Source organism: Dreissena polymorpha, chromosome 8 (genome assembly GCF_020536995.1).
Source record: "Dreissena polymorpha isolate Duluth1 chromosome 8, UMN_Dpol_1.0, whole genome shotgun sequence".
Taxonomy (NCBI): domain Eukaryota; kingdom Metazoa; phylum Mollusca; class Bivalvia; order Myida; family Dreissenidae; genus Dreissena; species Dreissena polymorpha.
In genome coordinates, this window is record NC_068362.1 from 53267244 (window position 1) to 53289100 (window position 21857).

Genomic DNA, 21857 nt, shown 5'->3' on the forward strand with positions numbered 1-21857 from the left:
ACAAGTGTTCCATGTATATTAAGATGTAATACTTCCTATCAGTTAGAAGAACGCATGGGCTGTTATCAGGGATCATATTTTCCCGCAACATCAATCGGTCCGGATATAAATGGGGAAAAGTATCCGAAAATGTGTATCCCAAATCATGACAAATTACGTTAAAATATATACCATTGATTTTGCCATTCATGAAGGTGGTATAATACATGTACAAGTAAAATTACCTTAGGCATTTTTTTAAACGAGTTTTCTCAACTGGTTTTATCATTTGGTATTTCATTGTTGTTTCGTGTGCTGTTTTATCAGACTTTTTTCATCGCTGTCAATATTATTAATCTGTGTAAGTTTATACCGATGATTTAAATTGTTGTCGACTCGATAATATCTTACAAACATGCACTGAACGAAACAAATGTCTGTGCCTAAGTTGGCAACTGACAACAACAAACCAAATAATTAAGAAATAATTTGTTGTCAAATAACCCACGTCCGATAGTTTAGAAGCGTAGGGATTTAATCACGAGAGCGCATCATTTGAAACCACGCATCTAATTTTCCGGTCGTGAGTAATTCAACAACAAAGTATAAAGTACACGAATTATTTCGATTCTTACACGGTTTTACTAACGATTTATTCAATGTATTTTTCTTGTGTACTATTTTATTTGACGTTCCGCCCATAAAATATTATTGTTACTTTCGGCTGTTCTGTCGATCTGATCCGCGACTTTCATTCATAATTATATTACCGGATTATTACGCTGGTGGAAAATGTATCGGCATGTTTTGTTTAGTTACAGCGCGTGCATTCAGACGCGTCTTTTCGGATGCGTCTTTTATCCGCTGTTCACAAGGTTTTGATTCTTGGTCTGACGTGCAATAAACCGGTCCTGACCGGTTTAGAGACTGCAGCGAATGGTTTATCACACCTAATCGAGATAAGAATGTCATTAGGGTGTGTAAACATGTACACTGTGTAATCGATTTCATGACATGGGAATTTTAATAGCAAACAGAATCGGACCGACTGTTTGGGATTTTCAATCGGTCTTTCATGACCCCAATCGGTCTGGGACCGACAAAACCGAAAAAAATATGATCCCTGGCTGTTATGTCAGGTATGAAACCTATGAAGAAACAGAGAATAATATCGATGAGAACATTTGCCAATACTTTGTAACATAGCAAAGGCATTTTAATTGCCAGAATATGAAGGGTTTTCACCTCTGTGTCTAGGAGATTGCTGCCCTGATTTCTTGGAACATTTATTGCTAAAATATTGTTCCTTTTAAACACACCTGAGTTTTACTTACTATACTCAGTTCAGTTAATGGAAAGCTGTAAAATCTTGGGCACCAGTAATAACATCTATCTTACTCTCCTATATATATGAGTTAAATCTGTTATGTTAATAATTGCTAAGATGTATCAGAAAAAGTAAATACTGTAATAATTATTTGTTTAAAGCGTACATTATATAGTTCATGAAAAAATTACAAGGAAATACGGTATAAAATATGGGTATAAATTTGAAAAAATAAAATTCTGCTCTTATAAATGTTTAAACTGTAAAGTGTACAGATAATTTGGTGGTTTTATATGAGACTTAATGTAATTATTTTAGAAAAGCTAAGCATGATGAGATATGCAATCAGTAATAGATTGTTCAAATAAACACAAGAGCCTTATAAAATGTTGAGTACATAGAAACTAAATTGTAATGTTTTGTATCAAATGACTCATAGGCTTCTAGAAATCTAATAAAATTGCATTTGTCTCTGACTACATGTCTTTCATGTGGATGTTTTTTTGCATACGTAAAATGGTAAATGTTTTATCACTTTTCAAGCAGAAAACATTGGATTTCTAATGGAATTTTATTCCTGAAATTATTACACACGTTCAACATAAGTTAAGATTTCCCCTAGCCCTTTGCATGCTGGGAAATTTGTAGTCTGCTAAAATGTTGTCAGCTGAATTTCTAAAATTAGCATTTTCTTCGGGTTTTTTTTTTCAAATAATACTTTCACAATAAGCAAAAAATTTGGATCCTGATGAGACGTCACGTTTTGTGGCGTGTCATCTGGATCCAAGCTGTTTGCAAAGGCATTCAAAATTCGGTTCTAGCACTGAAAGAGCTAGGAACATTTGGAATTGGGGCCCTGCCTTTGATCACTTGTTGTTGTCTGTGAGTTATGTATACAACATTGTTGTCAAATATAAATATTTATGTTGAAGGAAATTGAAACATTAGCATTTTCCCAATGAAAGTGTTTTATGGTGGCTTTTTTGTGCCTGCAATAACTGCACATGCATGTGGTAAATAAGATATTTATATGAGGTTATGTAAAAATGATCTGCCTATTGGAGAAATGTGCAGTCATTAACAATTTCAAGAACAAAGATATCAAATGTTAGATTTTTTGTTCAGACTGCAGCATGAATAAAATTTAGTATTTCATGGATGCAAAATGTTTGACATTTATTCTCTTGACATTTGAAAAATTGTCACATCTCCCTTTGATGAACTAAAATATCCCATGTGGGAGTTTCAAATACATGGTTGCATAGTGTGTGCATGGTCATCATATGTTTTATAATAACTGTGATTTAAATGTAGATGTTTCCATGAAACAATACTCATCTGAGTGCCAGTCATTTCTCATCCACATCAAGAAAAATCCTCATGATTCCGTGATTTCTTTGCCCAATTGGGAAAAGTAACGGTACCAGTCCAATTGGAAAAATTGTGCAAGAAAAACCCTGAAATTGGGAAAATTCGGGTCGTGAAGTCTTCATATTGGGATATTGGTGTATTTTATTTTTTGCACCCAAATGCTTTAAAATTGATAATTAAATGTTGTCAAGTTGTCAATATTTAGACATATTAACTAAGGTTCAAGCCTGAGAGCTGCATAGAGAAACTTTTGACAGCAATTAGGAAATTTGTGGTTGTTTCCTGATTATAAAGAAGGAAAAAAATCGCTGCTCAATGTTAGGGTATACATGTATAACAATAACAATTTTAAAAACCACATTTTAGGTAGTTTTATGGGCTTTTTATGGTGTTAAGCATTTTCTTAAATTCTTTTTAATGGGGTTATTAACATTTTGAGAGGGGATTTTTCTGTAGAATAAGGAATAAATGTTGTTTTGTATCTGTCATTTTCATTTTAAATCTTAAAGATGTTAGCATTACAGATGTGTGACTTGGTTGTCTTTGAATTGCCTTTCATGTGATGGTTAAACAATCAACAAAATAATATTCTACTAATTACATGATATATTATTAAGATATATTCAGTCATTTCATAGTTCTCAGTTTGCAAGTCGTGTTACATGAACATATTTCCCTGTTACCCTATTTCCCTGTTGTTATTTGTTAAATTCGTTGTTATTTCTATTCCGATAATGTTTATATGACTTCATCGCCGCATTACAGCAAGAGTGCATAACAGTCTTGATTACATTAACTTTGTGTAAAATGTTCAGAATTCTGTACATTTATTATATTTGAACACTGTAAGAATGGATTGTTTGAACGTATACTCAACCAACAATTGTTCTGACTTTGATCAAGAAACCTCCTTAGGCAATGATCATCATAGCGTCAAAAACGTTTATGTCATATTTTATATAAAATATTAACACGGTGTTCTAAAATACATCCCAAATACCCGTGTGTTTTTTTTACAAGAATACATTACATACGTGTGGGCGTGTGTGTGCATGAAAAAACATATTAAGATTTTTAAGTCTGGAAGATAATTATTTAAATGTATGTATTTCATGATAATTATTATCAATAGCTGCATGTTTACCTCATAAATAATGTTTTACTCAATAAACCAATTGTTTAAGTGGTTTCTTAGTGTAAAAATAAGTGAAACATAATTTCAAAGGCAATATTGATATCTATATTTTTATGTTCCAACCAATTTTACCTGGAAAAATACCATTTAGCATTGTACAAAAACCACATTTAGTCTCTAAACATTAAAAGACAAGACTGTTATATGATGGATATGCACTGTAATTATTGAAAAAGTAACAGCTGTAGAAAGTACATGTTGTATGTGTCTAAGAGGGCTAAATAATGCCAACATGAAAGGCTTCCTGTCAGAGGCGGGATAAAGCCGTTAGATGGCATCAATGTAGCTCTTTCATTGCTGGAACCGAAATTTGAAGGCCTTTGCAAACAGTTTGGATCCAGATGAGACGCCACAAAACGTGGCGTCTCATCAGGATCCAAACTGTTTGCTATTCTGATGGTATTCTTTGGAAAAAAAAATCGAAGAAATTGCTAATTTTAGAAATTCAGCAGACAACATTTTAGCAGACGACAAATTACCCAGCATGCAAAGGGGAAGGGGGGGGGGATGCTTTATAATGGCAACCCACAGAAAGAGTACTAAAAAAATACTGTATAATCATTATTATTCATTGGACATTTTTATGCCCCAGGTAGGGTGGCATATATCAGTTGAGCTGTCCGTCAGTCTGTCTGTCTGTCTGTCTGTCTGTCTGTCTGTCTGTCTGTCTGTCTGTCTGTCTGTCTGTCTGTCTGTCTGTCTGTCTGTCTGTCTGTGTGTCAGTCTGTCTGTCTGTCTGTCTGTCCGTCCAAAACTTTAACATTGCCCATAACTTTTGCAATATTGAAGGTACCAATTTGATATTTAGCATGCATGTGTACCGTATTTTACCATGCATAGCGCGCAGTTTTTTACCTTCAAATTTCAAAATAAAAATTCAGTGCGCGTAATACATTGACACAACGCTTTTCTGGTTGCTAAATTGCAAAAAATCCATTTCACAATCGTAAATCTTCACAATTGCCGCCATTTTTTTATTGCAGAAAACTACACCCTATAATGTTATAGACTGAAGGGGCCGTTGTCAAAACAACAAATAGCGGGAAAGGGTAGGAATGAACGAGGTAGTAACAGTTTTGACAAAAATTAAAAGATGAAAAAAATGTGTTTGTTGGTGTTTTCACACTTCTTCATTGATTGTTTATAAAACAAAATCGAGGTATATCGATCCCCGCGTCGTCGCGGTATTGTTTGTTTAAGTTTTTGTTGTCATGAAAACTCATTGATTAACAACGCAAAACGTCTTATTTGAACTGACGCTAATTATTTCTCATATTTCTCAACTTCGCTTTTGCTTTATTTTGATAATTTAATCCAAAGTTTAATGTTAGCAATTCCGTAAATTTGCACTCTATGTGAATTGACAGTTTGACGACATCAAAGGAAAGCCGCTTCCTGTCTGCAGCAATAAAGCGACAAGTTTCTCGACGACAAAATTGGCTTCCTTTGTCTAGCAATCAACATGCCGAACCAATCGTGTGTTTGTTCATCAATGGCAATCGTCCAATTAAATACTAGCACGTGCAAAGCTCCGCCTTCAAACCTTTTGCAAAGAACGGAGGTGGAGTTTAACGGTTAATTGAGCAAGTGTTTTACGAAAGTTGAGTTCCGATTTGCCGAAATTACTCGACCCTAAGCATTGAAAAGACGAATACATTATCAATGAGTTTCCAATCTCTGCATATAATATGCTACCGTGCGAGTATACTACGTAGGTTACAAACCAACAATAGAGATATAGACTCGTTTTATTTTCTTTCAATAGAGACAAACAAATGATATTTGTCTAATGGCTTTACGCCGATAACGCCAACTGTATGGAATTGAGCGTTCGGAGGTATTGTTTGTCTCACTATAAATACTAATCAACTAGACGCAGTGAAGGCGCGAAAATACCGGGTCAAACTGGATTTAATGGGGGAGCATCTCTTAATGGGGAAATATTTTAAGTTGATGAGAAACAAAATGGGATCCACGGACGATTTGCGTAAAATTGGACATTGCGATGTTGCGGGTCTGCAGAAGACTATGTCATACGATGTTGTGAGCGGCAGGTAATGAAAATATTACACTGTTCAAATGTGAGGAATAGGTAATAGTGGTCGAATTTAACGCGCAGGGGTCTCGAAAAAACACGCGCAGTGCGCGGCAATAAGGACATATACGGTGTTCTCGAGAGAATAATCTTAACAATTGTCGAAAATATAGTGCTATGCAACCCATGCTCCGGATCGTTTAAACGCTCCCTACTTTAAAACAAAAAATTAAGCGCCCGAAAAACTTAGATTAAATGATTGCGCAATATAAGAATGGTGGCCATTTTCGGCCCAATTTTCAGGTTTTTGGTCTTGAATTCTTTTTTTTCTCCATTTTGGCTTTAAAAAATCGCATGCGCGTTATACATGGGAGCGCGCTATACATGGTAAAATACGGTATCTCATGGAGCTGCACATTTTGAGTGGTGAAAGGTAAAGGTCATCCTTCAAGGTCAAAGGTCAAATATATGTATTCAAAGCGGTGCAGTAGGAGGCCTAGTGTTTCTTACAAACACATCTCTTGTTTTGTTTGATTCCGAGGGCTAACCGATCTAGGAATTTAGCACAAACACTTCAGAAAATGACCAACACAAATTCCTCATATTTGCTCCGAAACCAGAAATGCACGAATTTACATTTGAATGCAAAAAGTCTGTGGGTTTTTTAACACACAATTTTATGCTGCTGAATATAAATGATTTGACAGTAACAGAGTGATGATTTCTGAGGTTCTTTCTATCAACACAAGAGTGTTGAACAAGTTTTCAAAGATATGCTTAATGCTTCCTCACTGTTCTAGGCTACAAAATGGTTCATTTTTATATATGATATGTCATTAAAGAAAAATAATTGAATCATTAGTGTAATAGGTATTAATATAAGAAACAAATTGTTTATAGTTACCCAATAATTTTAGGGTTTAATGGAGCTCTTTTGCTGAAATTTCTACACGCCTTGAGCATGCATTTTTGTTAACCACTGATGTTAGTTTGTTTTCTGCTGATGTATGTTTGTTTTCCATGGATGTATGTTTGTTTTCTGCTGAAGTATGTTTGTTTTCCATGGATGTATGTTTGTTTTCCATGGATGTATGTTTGTTTTCCATGGATGTATGTTTGTTTTCTGCTGAAGTATGTTTGTTTTCCATGGATGTATGATTGCTTTCTGCTGATCTATGTTTGTTTTTCCATGGATGTATGATTGGTCTGCTGATGTATGTTTGTTTTCTGCTGATGAATGTTTGTTTTCTGCTGATGAATGTTTGTTTTCTGCTGATGTGTGTGTGTTTTCTGCTGATGTACAGGTATGTTTGTTTTCCATGGATGTATGCAGGCCTTGAAGAATTTTTCCAGAGCCACTCGCCCTGCAGGGCCAGTAAGCCTGACAATGATCCACTCGCCCTTCACTTTAATTTACTCGCCCTGCCTTTAAAAAAATATATATCTATATTTATAGTTATGATCAACCAGAACCTTTTTGTAAACTTTTTGTTTATAAATAATTATTTTTTCTGTTTATTAACCAGGTTTTCCGAAGGAAAAAACTGGTTATTAGATTGGCGAATGCGGGCGGGCTGGCTGGCTGGCTGGCGGCTGGCGGGCGGGCGGAACAAGCTTGTCCGGGCCATAACTATGTCGTTCATTGTCAGATTTTAAAATCATTTGGCACATTTGTTCACCATCATTGGACGGTGTGTCGCGCGAAATAATTGCGTCGATATCTCCAAGGTCAAGGTCACACTTTGAGTTCAAAGGTCAAAAATGGCCATAAATGAGCTTGTACTGGCCATAACTATGTCATTCATTGTGAGATTTTAAAATCATTTGCCACATTTGTTCACCATAATGGGACGGTGTGTCGCACGAAAGAATCACGTCAATATCTCCAATGTCAAGGTCGCCACGACTAAAAATAGATTTTTTTTTAAAAACAAACTTACAAAGGGGGTTAATTTTGTTTGTTCATTTCAAAAGTTCAGTTTGAGTTTTCTCCCTTTATCAGATTTTTTTTTCACAATGAAAACCTGGTTTTGTGACAATTTTGTCCCTTGTTTTTAATTAAATATAAGAAATTTAATAATTAACCAGTTATGTATTGTTTTTTATTGATATTTACATTACATATTCTTCATGGAATGACCAATATATTTAACTGTTTTTTCACTTTTAATAGATTAGCTAAGAGCACTGACACCTACGAAAAGAGCGAAGCAGATTTCGAGAATAATTTCTACTGTGCCAGTGACGTCATTTTTCATTGTCAAAACGAAAGTGCAGTTTCTTTGTGTACTAAACCTATTTTTTTTCTTTTGAAAAATTGTTCGCAATTTGTATCGATGTGGCAGGAGTTCTGGAACTGAATTTATATTTCTCAACTTGAAAAACAGCACTCGCCCAGTCGGTGGAGTATTTAATAAACTTTACTCACCCGACCGTCAACTTCACTCGCATATGCGAGCGGTCGAGTGGATTCTTCGAGGCCTGGATGTATGTTTGTTTTCCTGACTGATGTATGTTCGTTTTCCAATGATGTTTGCATTTTCAACATTTCAGTGCACAAGCCCTGGCTCAGTGATTATAAAATTATATCAAAAGATAATATGTTATTCTAAACTGCAATTATTTCTTATTAATGTCTGACTAAATTGCATTAATGGTTTAATTGATGCACTGTGTATCGACAGATCATATCAATCTTGCAACACTAGAGCCTTTCATAGAAACAAAACAATTATGATGTATGGAACTGGTCTGATAAATATTATCATCATCTTGCAGTAATTGTTTTCATATTTTCCTGCCACTTGATAGATGATGCCATTTGCTGCTACTCATCACAAGGGGATACCATAACAATGTTTTTTGCGGATCATTAGTGGTGATAGACTAACCTTTATGTGTGTAGCTTGTAATGAGTCACCAGGGGTTCCTGAGAGCATTTTACATGCTGAAAAATGCTAGGAATCGGAGGACAAGTGGGACCAATAAATTTGACTACAGAAGAATTGCAATAACTCGCGCTGGCGATTTCTCGAAAACTGGCAATTACTCGAGCATTAAAGGAAGTCCCTAACATTTTCCTTTAACTTCTATATAAAAATACCCACAATTATTAGAAGACACTTTCTTGTCTGGTCATCGCTAATAATATTCGAGCTGTGAAAACAGCGCAATCAAGCAGACAAAAAACGCTTGATTAGGTGTGACGCAGTCGAGAAACACTGCAAATTGTCAGCCTTTGAGATGCAGATAAAAGCTACCCAGTTTTAATGATAATTAAATAATTACCAGCAATCGATAATTATGATAAAATATATGAATGTAATTTAAATGCAAACTGTGTAGTGATCATGTTGTTTTTCGTGTTGTTTTTTCATGCGCATGTACGTACCTTGTGTGCTATTTTAAATATACTACATGTACATTGAATATTGTTTGAATATTTTTGATTATATAGGTGTTATGTGTGTATGTTGATTAAATTAAATGAATGAACGATCATTCTTATTGTTTAGTTTAGTTTACTGTAACCTTAAGCGATTTTTTACAAAGCCTTTTCTTTTCCAAGCATTGTCTTACATGTAAATAAAGCGTTTGTGGTCAGAAGTTAAGCATCACCAACCGAAATAGTGAAAACAAATAATACCATGGATTACTCGAAACCTGCGATTACTTGAGCATCTAGGTCAGTCCCGTGCTACCGTAATTTGTTTTTCATGTTTTGTGAACAAGTAATGATTTTGAAGCATATTTCCTTTGTTGACAAGTGTGGACGTATCAATTGGACAACATGTCCTCATTTGTTGCTGTGGATATGCATACAAGATATAAGAATGTTTCTTGCCAATCATAAGTAGGCTCTTTCCATATTTTTGGTAGCTCTGTACCTGATAATTGGTAACCATAGGGCTGTGAAAGAATTTTATATTAAACAAGAAATATCTTTAAAAAAGATATTACGGCGTTGATTGTGGTCGATGTTTATGAACGATCAAAAGTTATCCCTATGAGATAAAAAGTAGCGGATGCCTTTTTTCTGCGCAGTTCTTAGCTACATCATAAGCAAATCAATTACGGGGTGTTGCGCCAGATTTCGTGGCTTATTTTGCTTTATGTGATATTATTACTCAGATATCTATATTTACAGAATAGAAAAACACAAGAAACATGAAAATAAACGAGTGCATATAGGTCAGCCGGCAATACTCGAACCTTATTTAATTGCATAATTATAGTATAGTGAATTATTGTGCTCAAGCTTAATAAACTGGTCTAAATGGATAAATATTTCTAATTAATTTTATCAAAATTGGTCCTTATCATGCAAATGTTGAAACCATATTAAAAATCGATGATTGACATACCACAATAATATCGCCGAATATCTTTATTTAGTATCTTTCTGATCAAAACAGACTTCAAGTGCACAAAGTTTACGAGACGGCGTTTATATAAAGATTTCTGCAACTGACCGCAAACTGACCTTGATACCTTGCGGATTGGAATGCAATGCATTACAGTCACTACGTTATTGTCAGTAAGACCGGTGTAACACAATGATCGCAACCCCTTCTGCGAACTCCGGTGATGAACTGTATATAAACTCTGACTTTCACAAATGGCCGCGAATTGACCCGAAACCTCGCGAGTTGAAATGCAATGCAAGTAAGTACTCAATATGACAACATAGCCTTTAGTATAAACGCTTTTGTTATGGTAATTCTCTGAAAATAAAAGGTGAACGCACAAACTGTATTTATGTCGAAAGTTGATTGTAAAACTGTTCTATATATTGAGCCTTTTCATTAGAGATAAAATTGTTTCATGCAGTAAAACAGTGTTACAAAGACGCGGATATGTTTCCAATGTTCTGGTGTTATACTCAAATCAGCCAATGGAATAAATGAAGTGTATTCATTCCTACCTAGCCGCGGGAAATTTTATTTGAGTATTATTGGACACTTACAAAGGTCAAGTCAAGGTGAAAAGCTGGCGTAATACAGCTTACGCCGAAAAATTGCTAGGAATCGGATGACTAATAGGACTTTTCTATTTTACAAGTTATTTTTACTTGCTTTGTTAACAGATAATGATGTAGAAGCATATTCACTATATTGACAAGTGTGGAGTCCTCATTTATTGGTGTAAAATATAAAGGATGTCCTCATTTTACAGTGCATACAACATATAACAAGTTTCTTGCAAATCAGAAGTCTTCGTGGACTCTAACCTATTTGTGGGTAGTTGTACAGCTAAATGTACATAAGTGTATTATTCATACAAATGATCGGGGGGGGGGGGGGGGGGGTATATTGTTTTTGGCCTGTCTGTCTGTCATTCTGTCTGTTTGTCATTCTGTCCCAAAACTTTAACCTTGATCATAACTTTTGCAATATTGAAGATAGCATTTTGATATTTGGCATGCATGTGTTTCTCATGGAGCTGCACATTTTGAGTGGTGAAAGGTCAAGGTCATCCTTCAAGGTCAATGGTCAAAAATATGGCTTCAAAGCGGCGCAGTAGGGGGCATTGTGTTTCACAAACACAGCTCTTGTTTTTATCTGCAATGACATGTAGATTTATCAGTTTGCTTGTTTCAGCCTTATACATTTTTGTAACATAATTTGACCAGGAACTTCATTATTGAAGATTGGTTAAGCTCTCGACAAAATTCAAGTAAAACCTCAGTTGACAATTTATGGAAATTGGCCTGAGATCGCATCTGCACATTAGGGCAAACATCTCCTTGCAGCATATACATATTTTAACTAGACATCTTAAACTGCGTAAAATCAGTCAGCTTGAGTTGCAGTCCGCACAGGCTAATCAGGGACGACACTTTCCGCTTTTATGATATTTTTCGTTTCAATAAAGTTTCTTCTTCGCAAAAACAAGTGTAGGAGGAAAGTGTTGTCCCTGATTAGCCTGTGTGGACACAGCTAATGAACTTATTTAGTTATTACAGTACAGGTCTCATAAAACATTATATATGAGCCTTGCTCTGCGAAAAGGGGGTTAAATGCATGTGTGTAAATTGTCGTCCCTGTACTTGCAGTCCGCACAGGCTCGTCGGACGACACTTTCTGCTTAAACTGGATTTCTGCTAAGATAAGACTTTCTTGAAACGAAAAATATCATAAAAGCCGAAAGTGTAGTCCCTTATTAGCCTGTGCAGACTGTACAGGATAATCTGGGATGATACTGTATGCAGATACATTAAACACCCTTTTTTACAGAGCACAACCCAAATATTTTTTATATATTTTATATTTTATATATTTTTTATTTGTCTTTTTTTAAAGTAAAAAATATCATTTCAATCATAAGCATTGGCAATTTTTAAATGTATTTTATTAATATACAATTTGTATATATAAAACCTACATAGAACATATTGTATACTTACATACTGAATAGCTATTTGTACAGCCCTGGGAAACTGCCTTTAATGCATGTGCGTGAAGTGTCCTCCCAGAATAGCCCTGTGCAGTCCACATAGACTAGTGTCCTCCCAGAATAGCCCTGTGCAGTCCACATAGACTAGTGTCCTCCCAGAATAGCCCTGTGCAGTCCACATAGACTAGTGTCCTCCCAGAATAGCCCTGTGCAGTCCACATAGACTAGTGTCCTCCCAGAATAGCCCTGTGCAGTCCACATAGACTAGTGTCCTCCCAGAATAGCCCTGTGCAGTCCACATAGACTAGTGTCCTCCCAGAATAGCCCTGTGCAGTCCACATAGACTAGTGTCCTCCCAGAATAGCCCTGTGCAGTCCACATAGACTAGTGTCCTCCCAGAATAGCCCTGTGCAGTCCACATAGACTAGTGTCCTCCCAGAATAGCCCTGTGCAGTCCACATAGACTAGTGTCCTCCCAGAATAGCCCTGTGCAGTCCACATAGACTAGTGTCCTCCCAGAATAGCCCTGTGCAGTCCACATAGACTAGTGTCCTCCCAGAATAGCCCTGTGCAGTCCACATAGACTAGTGTCCTCCCAGAATAGCCCTGTGCAGTCCACATAGACTAGTGTCCTCCCAGAATAGCCCTGTGCAGTCCACATAGACTAGTGTCCTCCCAGAATAGCCCTGTGCAGTCCACATAGACTAGTGTCCTCCCAGAATAGCCCTGTGCAGTCCACACAGAATAGTGTCCTCCCAGAATAGCCCTATGCAGTCCACATAGACTAGTGTCCTCCCAGAATAGCCCTGTGCAGTCCATATAGACTAGTGTCCTCCCAGAATAGCCCTGTGCAGTCCACATAGACTAGTGTCCTCCCAGAATAGCCCTGTGCAGTCCACACAGAATAGTGTCCTCCCAGAATAGCCCTGTGCAGTCCACATAGACTAGTGTCCTCCCAGAATAGCCCTGCGCAGTCCACATAGACTAATCAGGGACAACACTTTTGGCCTAAACTGGATTTTGGTTAAGAAGAGATTTACCTTAAATGAAAAATACAAAAAAGACGAAATTACTGACTCCCTGTTCAACCTGTTCAGACTGCACTGGCTAATCTGTGGAGATATGTAATGCAAATACATTAAACCCTGTTTACCCAGAGCAGAGGCTGTTAAGAAGGTTTCAAGGAATGCATAATTCCTTAGTCACTTATGCTTTATGAATCTGTTTGCTGGAATCAGTTTTACTCATGTATGACATAAAGGAAGGAAAGCTGTATAATGTCTAGTAGCCCAGAGAGCTATGGAGTACAATAACAATCGAAGAACATCCTGAAAATGTGTTACTCCAAGTTTTATGGGTAGCAAAACACAAAATACACATGTATTCATTCAAGACTTTGGGAAGAGTTTTCAGCTATCTCATTGTGAGGGAAATAAATAACATTCCCCGCTTTGATGCCCCTGTGTTGATCTTCCAACCAAAAGAAAATGGATTCCTTTGATGGTTTTTGTGCCTTGGGATGCTGGAAAATTTGAGTTTTGAAATAAAATCATGTCAATTAGCGTCTGTCATGGCCATTAGGTCCGTGGTGATTTCAGTTCATTCTGATTTCTTATCAGTTTCATCAAAAAGGGATTTTTGATGTTTCATCCATATTCCAACAAGCAACATACTGGTAGGAATTTTATAGTCTCTTACTCAAAGAACCAGTGTTTCACATGAGCAGTTGAAGATGTTCATTATAGTAAATGTTGGCATGTCCCAGAAGAATAATATTTTTATACTAGTTGATATCATTTTGTAGTTAATATCATAATCTGAAACATGATCTTTTTATTAAGCCATTATAATTTTGAATGGAAGAAGAAACTCATGAAATTGTAGGGCTTCACTGACAAGGTATCCCTATCTCAAACAGTGCCAATTACATGAGTAAGCAGCGTTGCAAGTGCAATAAGTGACTCAATGAGATAGGGCAAAACATAATTGTATGAAAACCTGCTAAATCAAACTGTTTGTTTATTCTGCAATTGTTAGTTCTTCAACTTCAAGCCTCTGTTAGCAGTTAACCCTTTACGTATTTAACCCTTTGCCACTTAGATACGTGTTAAACCCTTTACCACTTAGAAAGTCCCTCAGAAAGTAAAATTTATTTTAAGACCATTCTTACAATATTCAAATTGTAACAGCTTCATTTTCAACCCTAAGATACTGATGATTAGCAAATAGCATAAAACCTGAACAGACTGCGAGTGGGAAAGGGTTAAAATTAAAGCGACGTTCTTTATCAACCTTTGCCTGAAGTCGTCAACATATAATTGATCTTTACAATACAGAATAGACCAGCTAAATCCAACTGTTTTAATATATGCAGGCTATAAAATTGTCACAATCTATATAATTTGTTCTTATTGAAGAATTGTGTAGTTACCTTAGTAAGTTCCCTATCATATGGACATGTATTATACTGTTGGAACAAAAAGTTTCAATTATATTCTTTAGTGTCAGACTAAGGTATAAGAATTGGTTGGTGAATACTGGCCTTCTGCTGCCCTTGACATTGGTTGGGTTTACTTTGGTGGGAAAAGGGGCTTAATGCATGTGCGTAAGTGTTGTCCCAGATTAGCCTGTGCAGTCAGCACAGGCTAATCAAGGACAAACTTTCCGCTATTATTGTGTGTTTTTGTCTTTAACCCATTACCACTTAGATACCTATTTTCACCGCTTTGTAGTCCCTCAGAAAATTAAATATAATAAAAGACGTTTCTTACTAGATTCAAGTTTTAAAGGCTTCATTTCCAACATTTAGATACTGATGAGCAGCAAACAGCCTAAAAGCTGTTCTGGTTTTATGCTGTTTGCACATAGACATTTTCACTTTGCTTCTGAGTGGGAAAGGGTTAAAGGAAGTCTCTTCTTAACAAAAATCCTTAGCAAAAATTCAGTATAGATGGTAAAGGTTGTCCTTGATTAGCCTATGCCTACTGCACAGGCTTATCTGGGATGACACTTTCGCACATGCATTAAGCCCCATTTCCCTAGATTGTGTCTTGTAAATGTATGCTAATATATATTCATATTGTTAATGTTTGTGTGTTTTCAGGGACCTGAGTGAGAACCAGATCAGCCTGATAGAGCCCGGGGCCTTCGAGGGACTCAGCCAGCTACAGAGGCTGTAAGCTTCACACACTTAACTCTTTACCACTTAGATATGTATTTAACCCTTTACCACTTAGATACGTATTTAACCCTTTACCACTTAGATACATATTATTACGCATTTGTAGTCCATTAAAAGTTAAATTTAATTTAAGACCTTACTTATTAGATTCAAGGTGTAAAGGTTTCATTTCCAACCCTTAGATACTGGTGAACAGCAAACAGCATAGAACCTGAACAGACTGTGAGGTATTCGCAGGCTGTTCTGGTTTTATGCTGTTTGCTCATAAACATTTTCACTATTCTTCTGAGTGGGAAAAGGTTAAGCATGGGCCCATCTGATATTGATTTTATACTTCACCACTCAGATATGTTTGTAGTCCCTTTGAAAATCAAATTGAATTTAAGACCCTTCTTAAAAGCTGCATGTTTGATAAGATTCGTTTCCAACCCCTTAATCAGCAGCAAACAGTATAACAACTGAACAGCCTGCAAGTTACTTCAGCATGATTTCTTGAGTCTTACTTATATTTGTATTATATAATGACTTGGTAAATACAGTCCCTTTAGCAAGATAGCATGCTGTTGAAACTAGATTCTTATTGCCCTTCCTCCCTCCACGGCATCCATCACACCCCTGAAGAATAGAAGAAGACATTGATCAACATGTAACCCTTTAACACTTACATTGGTATTTTCACGCATTTGTAGTCCCTTAGAAAGTTATTAGCTCGGCTGTTTTCGGAGAAAACCCGAGGTATTGTCATAGCCAGCTCGTCGTCAGCCGTCCGCCGTAGGCGTCGTGCTAAAACCTTAACATTGGCTCTAAAATCAAAGTGCTTCCACCTACAACTTTGAAACTTCATATGTAGATGCACCTTGATGAGTTCTACACACCACACCCATTTTCGGGTCACTAGGTCAAAGGTCAAGGTCACTGTGACCTCTAATTTAAAACTTTAACATAAACCTTAGCATTGGCTCTAAAATCAAAGTGCTTCCACCTACAACTTTGAAACTTCATATGTAGATGCACCTTGATGAGTTCTACACGCCATTCCCATTTTTGGGTCACTAGGTCAAAGGTCAAGGTCACTGTGACCTCTAATTTAAAACTTTAACATAGGCTCTAAAATCAAAGTACTTCCACCTACAACTTTGAAACTTCATATGTAGATGCTTCCTGATGAGTTCTACACGCCACACCTGATTTTGGGTCACTAGGTCAAAAGTCAAGGTCACTGTGACCTCAAAAAAAATATAATCTAGAATAATTCCAGAACATTTGTGTCACATGGCTTAGTTCTGAAACTGTCCCAATAATAGTCAAGAACATTTTTAGAACATTTCAAGGACAAAATAAGTTCAAGAAATTTCTAAAAATGTTCTAAAATGTAGTTCAAGAACACATTTAGAACTCTTTAAGAACCAGTAAGTTCTACAAAAGTTCTTATGGGGAATAAGAACACATAGAACAGGTCTAGAACCTGAAGGTCTACAATTGTTCTACAATTGTTCTACATATTACCTCCATCTAGTTAAGGGAATTTCCTCCCTTTAAAATGTTCTTTCACATATTAATTATACTTATTGTTTATACATAATATTGATGTCAACAATATTATGCTTTTTTTCTAATTCTGTAACTATTTGAAGTATATTGTTGAAGCTAAATAAAGTTTATCTATTTTCTTATATATTCTTTATTTAATAATGTTAAGGTAATCAGGTTAATCCTGATGAATAGTACACTTGGAACTACTGGTCGTGTACGTAATTCCAGCCACTTTTGGGACTATTTTAACAACATCTTTTGTTTTAGGCAACTTGTTAAAACTAAACTTCACATATATAATCCTGGGTTCAAAACTCGCCTAGCATGAAAATTTCAATAGAATTAGATCAGTGTATGTTACTTTTATGAACAGAAATTAATGACATATAAACTATCAATTTTCGTAGGGCAATTGTACCTAAAAAATCGGCCACTTTTCAGGTTTATCTGCAGGTACAATTTCAAAGCAATATCTTTAGACGAATGTCCTCATTTTAAGAGTATTAATAAAGGTTTACACAAACACAACTTTTGACTTGAAACTTAAAAAATATGCGACATTATTATACCAGTTACTCCCCCTACCTATTTTAATAAATATTAACGGGCCTGCACAGATAATGGGGAACTGCAAATTCCTAAAAAATATTTATTTTCACTAGTTTTAATCAATTTTTACTAACATAGCTAAGAAAGTAAAAACATTTTGTTTGAAAAGTTGACTTTAGTGTGGATTTTTAGTAAACGCTTATATTTAATTTTACAACATGTAAACTATTTATATTCAAATCAAGGGAGGTAATTCATATATTAAAAGTTTATATTTAGGTCCTGATTTTTTTGTTTTAAATGTATGTTTGTATACAATTAATTAAAAATACCTTAATTAAAGTTAATCAGATAGAAATTATAATTATTTTATCAAATATATTTGTTTCTTATATGAATATAATTTTTTCTATGGATAATGACGGCACTTTTCCCATGACAGGAATATCTTGTGTTATGTTTGAGACATTTTAATGCAAACGTTTACAGTGATATGCTTTTAACTTGCAAAATATTGAGATTAGGGTTGGTTTTCAAGTTGATTGTTCTTAAATATTCAAGACATGTGTGTTTAGATCATGAAAATGATTAAACACAGGTGGCCGATTTTTTACGTACAGTCCGGAATTACGTACACGACCAGTATGTGTAGAACAGTTCTGAAGGTTTGCTTCAGATAAGTCTGGAAGAAGCATTATAGAACAGTTCTGAAAATGTCCTTGAACAGTTCTAGGGCACTGACTAGAACTGTTCTGTAACCATACTGAAAATGTTTTAGAACTATTAAGGAACAGTTGTTGAACGTTAAATGAAAATAATTTCTAGAACAATTATTCTAAAACAGTTCTGGAAATGTGTACAAGAACAATTCTTGAATAGTTCTAGAACAATGGGTCAAGAATTGTTCTAGAACAAACCTTCAGAACTGTTTTAGAATTTTTGTTCTACAAATTTTTCTCATTTAATGCTTAACAACTGTTCTAGATCATTCTAGACCATTTTAAGGATGATTCCAGAACACTTCTAGTCATTTGTTCCAGTACAAATCTAGAAATTTTATAGAACTGTTCTAAAACGTTTCGCAGGGGTGTGACCAGACCTCTAATATAAAACTTTAACATAAACCTTAACATTCGCTCTAAAATCAAAGTGCTTCCACCTACAACTTTGAAACTTCAAATGTACATGCACCTTGATGAGTTCTACACTCCACACCCATTTTTGGGTCACTAGGTCAAAGGTCAAGGTCACTGTGACCTCTAATATAAAACTTAAACATAGGCTCTAAAATCAAAGTGCTTCCACCTACAACTTTGAAACTTCATATGTAGATGCACCTTGATGAGTTCTACACGCCACTCTTAATTTTGGGTCACTAGGTCAAAGGTCAAGGTCACTGTGACCTCTAAAAAAAAAAATATATATTAATTTTTTTCTGACAAGCTTTTCCACACCGTGCGTTGGCACCTGTTATGCGGTGCTCTTGTTTTTAATTGAAGACCTTTCTTACCATTTTCAAGTTTTTAAGGCTTCATCTCTAAACCTTAGGAACTGATGAGCAGCAAACAGCATAAAACCTGAACAGACTGGTTTTATGCCGTTTGCACATAGCCATTTTTACTTTGCTTCAAGGTGGGAAAGGGTTAACATTGTTTTGAACCATGGTCTTAGAAAAGCGGGCTCAATTCAAGAATGCATCTGCTCAAAAGTGTTGTAACAGATTAGCCTGTTCAGTCCGCAGAGGCGAATCTGGGACATTGCTTTACACAAATTTCTACTCAGATTTTAAAGGAACTGCCTTCTAAACACAAATCCAGTCAAGCCATTTAGCCGGTGCAAACTGCACAGGCTAATCTTGGGGAATGTTTCACAAAAAATTGTATTCTGTTGTAATAAAGTATCTCTCAAAGTACTTTAACATATGGTGTCCTCATCAAATTTCTCCTGTCAGTTAGCAAAAGTACACCCAGCATCTATGAATGAAACTGAAATAGGAATGCCTGCATTTAGATTAATGGTTTAACATTTTTATTATACAATAATACACATCTTATCAGAGCAAGAAGAAGTGCAGAGATGTTCTTTTCATGTATTTTAAAAGCTTCTCAACGTTGATAATGATTGATGTAGATTTCAATTACCTTCTGAAAAGGATCTCTTTAGACAACATTATAGCTGTAATTACACCATAATTAAAGGTGAATGAAAATTATAATGTGGTTCAAACGAATTCAAGACACTGTTTAACATACCCAACCTAACTGTATTCTGAACTTATAGTGAAGGTTTTAAAATACTTTAAAATATGAAACCTTGATAATTGCACTTGGTGAAATTATATGAATGTTTATAAGTTCCGTTGGATTATAAGGTTTGAATATTACCCCTTTCCAACACAGAAGCAAAGTAAGAAAATGGCTATGTGGAGACACATAAAACCAGAACAGCCTGTGAGTAACTCACAGCCTGTTCAGGTTTTATGCTGTTTGCTGCTCTGAATCTAAAAGAACTTAGGTCTTTAATTAAATTTAACTCTCTATATAAGGCACTTCAAATTTGTAAATAAACGTATGTAAGAGGTAAAGGGTTAAATGTTATTTGTTGAACCAGCAAAAAGTACATAAAATAACACTTCCTGGGAAGAACCTGTTGTTGGTGTCTTTGCAAAGAGGGGATTGATCCCAGGAGCTGTGTGTCAAAAGGCAGACATCATATGAGCAGGGACATGCAAAAATGGGTCTTAAGCCATATGCAGCAAGCATCGCTGCAGACCAGCCTATTCCATCATGCAGCCTAGACTCTAATCAGGTTGTACCTACGTTTAGTCATGCAAGGTTAGACGGTCATAAGAGCCATTTTGACCTGACTCTGGCTCACAGGCTAGTAGGCTGTTTCTACCAGGATTTTAGTCAATGAGCTGATGAAGATCACCATATCTTTCTTATCCTTTCTTCGCTGTCCAGTATCTTACCTTCCAAGCATTTAAGGCAAATTTGTTCAAAACTTCTGAAAAATTAGATGTGTACAAAAAATGGTTGAAGGCACATTCTATGTGGATAAATTGGTTATGTCATGAATAGCAAAAATTTGATTGATAATGCATAGGGCTTCTCAGAAATTCATTACCTGTGTTGTTGTTTTTTGTATCTATGTAAATATTAATGCTCTCAAAATTCAAAAGTATCAATAATAATGATTGATTAAAAGAAAATCAGATGATATGGTTATAATTTAAAACAGTATGGTATTCTGAATGCAAACAGCACATTTATTTTTTTGATTTTAGCCTACCCGATAGTTGCCATGTGCTTTATGTAAAGTGTGGTGTCTCCCCACAGTGGAGGTCCATATGTAAGCCATTGACAGGGACTGTCAAACATATCAGTTTTATGTGTAAATATTTTCAGTTTATGTTATGTTTATAAACATATACGCCCAGCATTTTCCATGGAGTCAGTTTTGTCTGAAAGCCATGTCAGATATTGCAAAATACTTTACTTTGTTAACCATTCATTAGACTCCTAATGGGACACAAAGATGCACCACTTACTATCCTATTTTGCACCATATTTTGATCTTTGACAGCGTTTTTTTCCCCAAAGGGGAAAGGTACCTGTACCTCTACAACTCGGAATTTTTCGAGCCGTGAAATCTTCAAATTGGGAAAAAAAAGAGTCGCAAATCAATGAATTGAGAAAAATTCGAGTCGCATAATTGATGAATAGGGAATCTTTAAAAGGCATCTTATCTACATGTATCATTAGGGGCTATATTAGGCATCACAAAGCATGTTAAGCTCTAGGTTTTAACAGAAAAACTACTAGTGATGTTATTTTGACAATCATATCATGTCATGTGAAAATTGTGTTATTGCCACTTCAGTAGGAATGTGCCTGTCAATGGAAAAACAAATCTTCTAGTGATAGGCATAATCACTGATGTTGCATAAAAAATATAATATTTTTGTTTAAGCCCTTAAAAGTCTTACAAGCCCTGCAATGTTTTATGTGAGTTAAATTAAAAACTTTAAACACAAAACAAAAACAACACCAATGGAACATGAAGTTGGACTGGTTTGAAATCTTTCAACAATAGACAGTGAGAATAGCCACACATACCCCGTTAACCAAAATGTGTTTTTAATGTGGAATGCTTTAACAACTATTTTCAAAGGTTAGTCTTATATTTTGTTATGATTTTTTTTTCAAATCATCAAATAAGATATTAAGATCATCTGCCATAAAATGCTAATGTATATAATGTAAATAACTATAGTATTTTACACACATGT

The 21857-nt window shown here is 35.5% G+C and overlaps 1 protein-coding gene across 1 annotated transcript in view; it reads left to right on the forward strand.

Moving 5' to 3' along the window:
* LOC127840534 (adhesion G protein-coupled receptor A3-like) overlaps positions 1-21857 on the forward strand; it is a 93086-nt gene that overhangs the window by 29310 nt on the left and 41919 nt on the right. The window contains exon 3 of the mRNA XM_052368949.1: positions 15407-15478. Within this exon, the coding sequence (XP_052224909.1) occupies positions 15407-15478 (72 nt within the window). The remainder of the gene's footprint in view (positions 1-15406; positions 15479-21857) is intronic.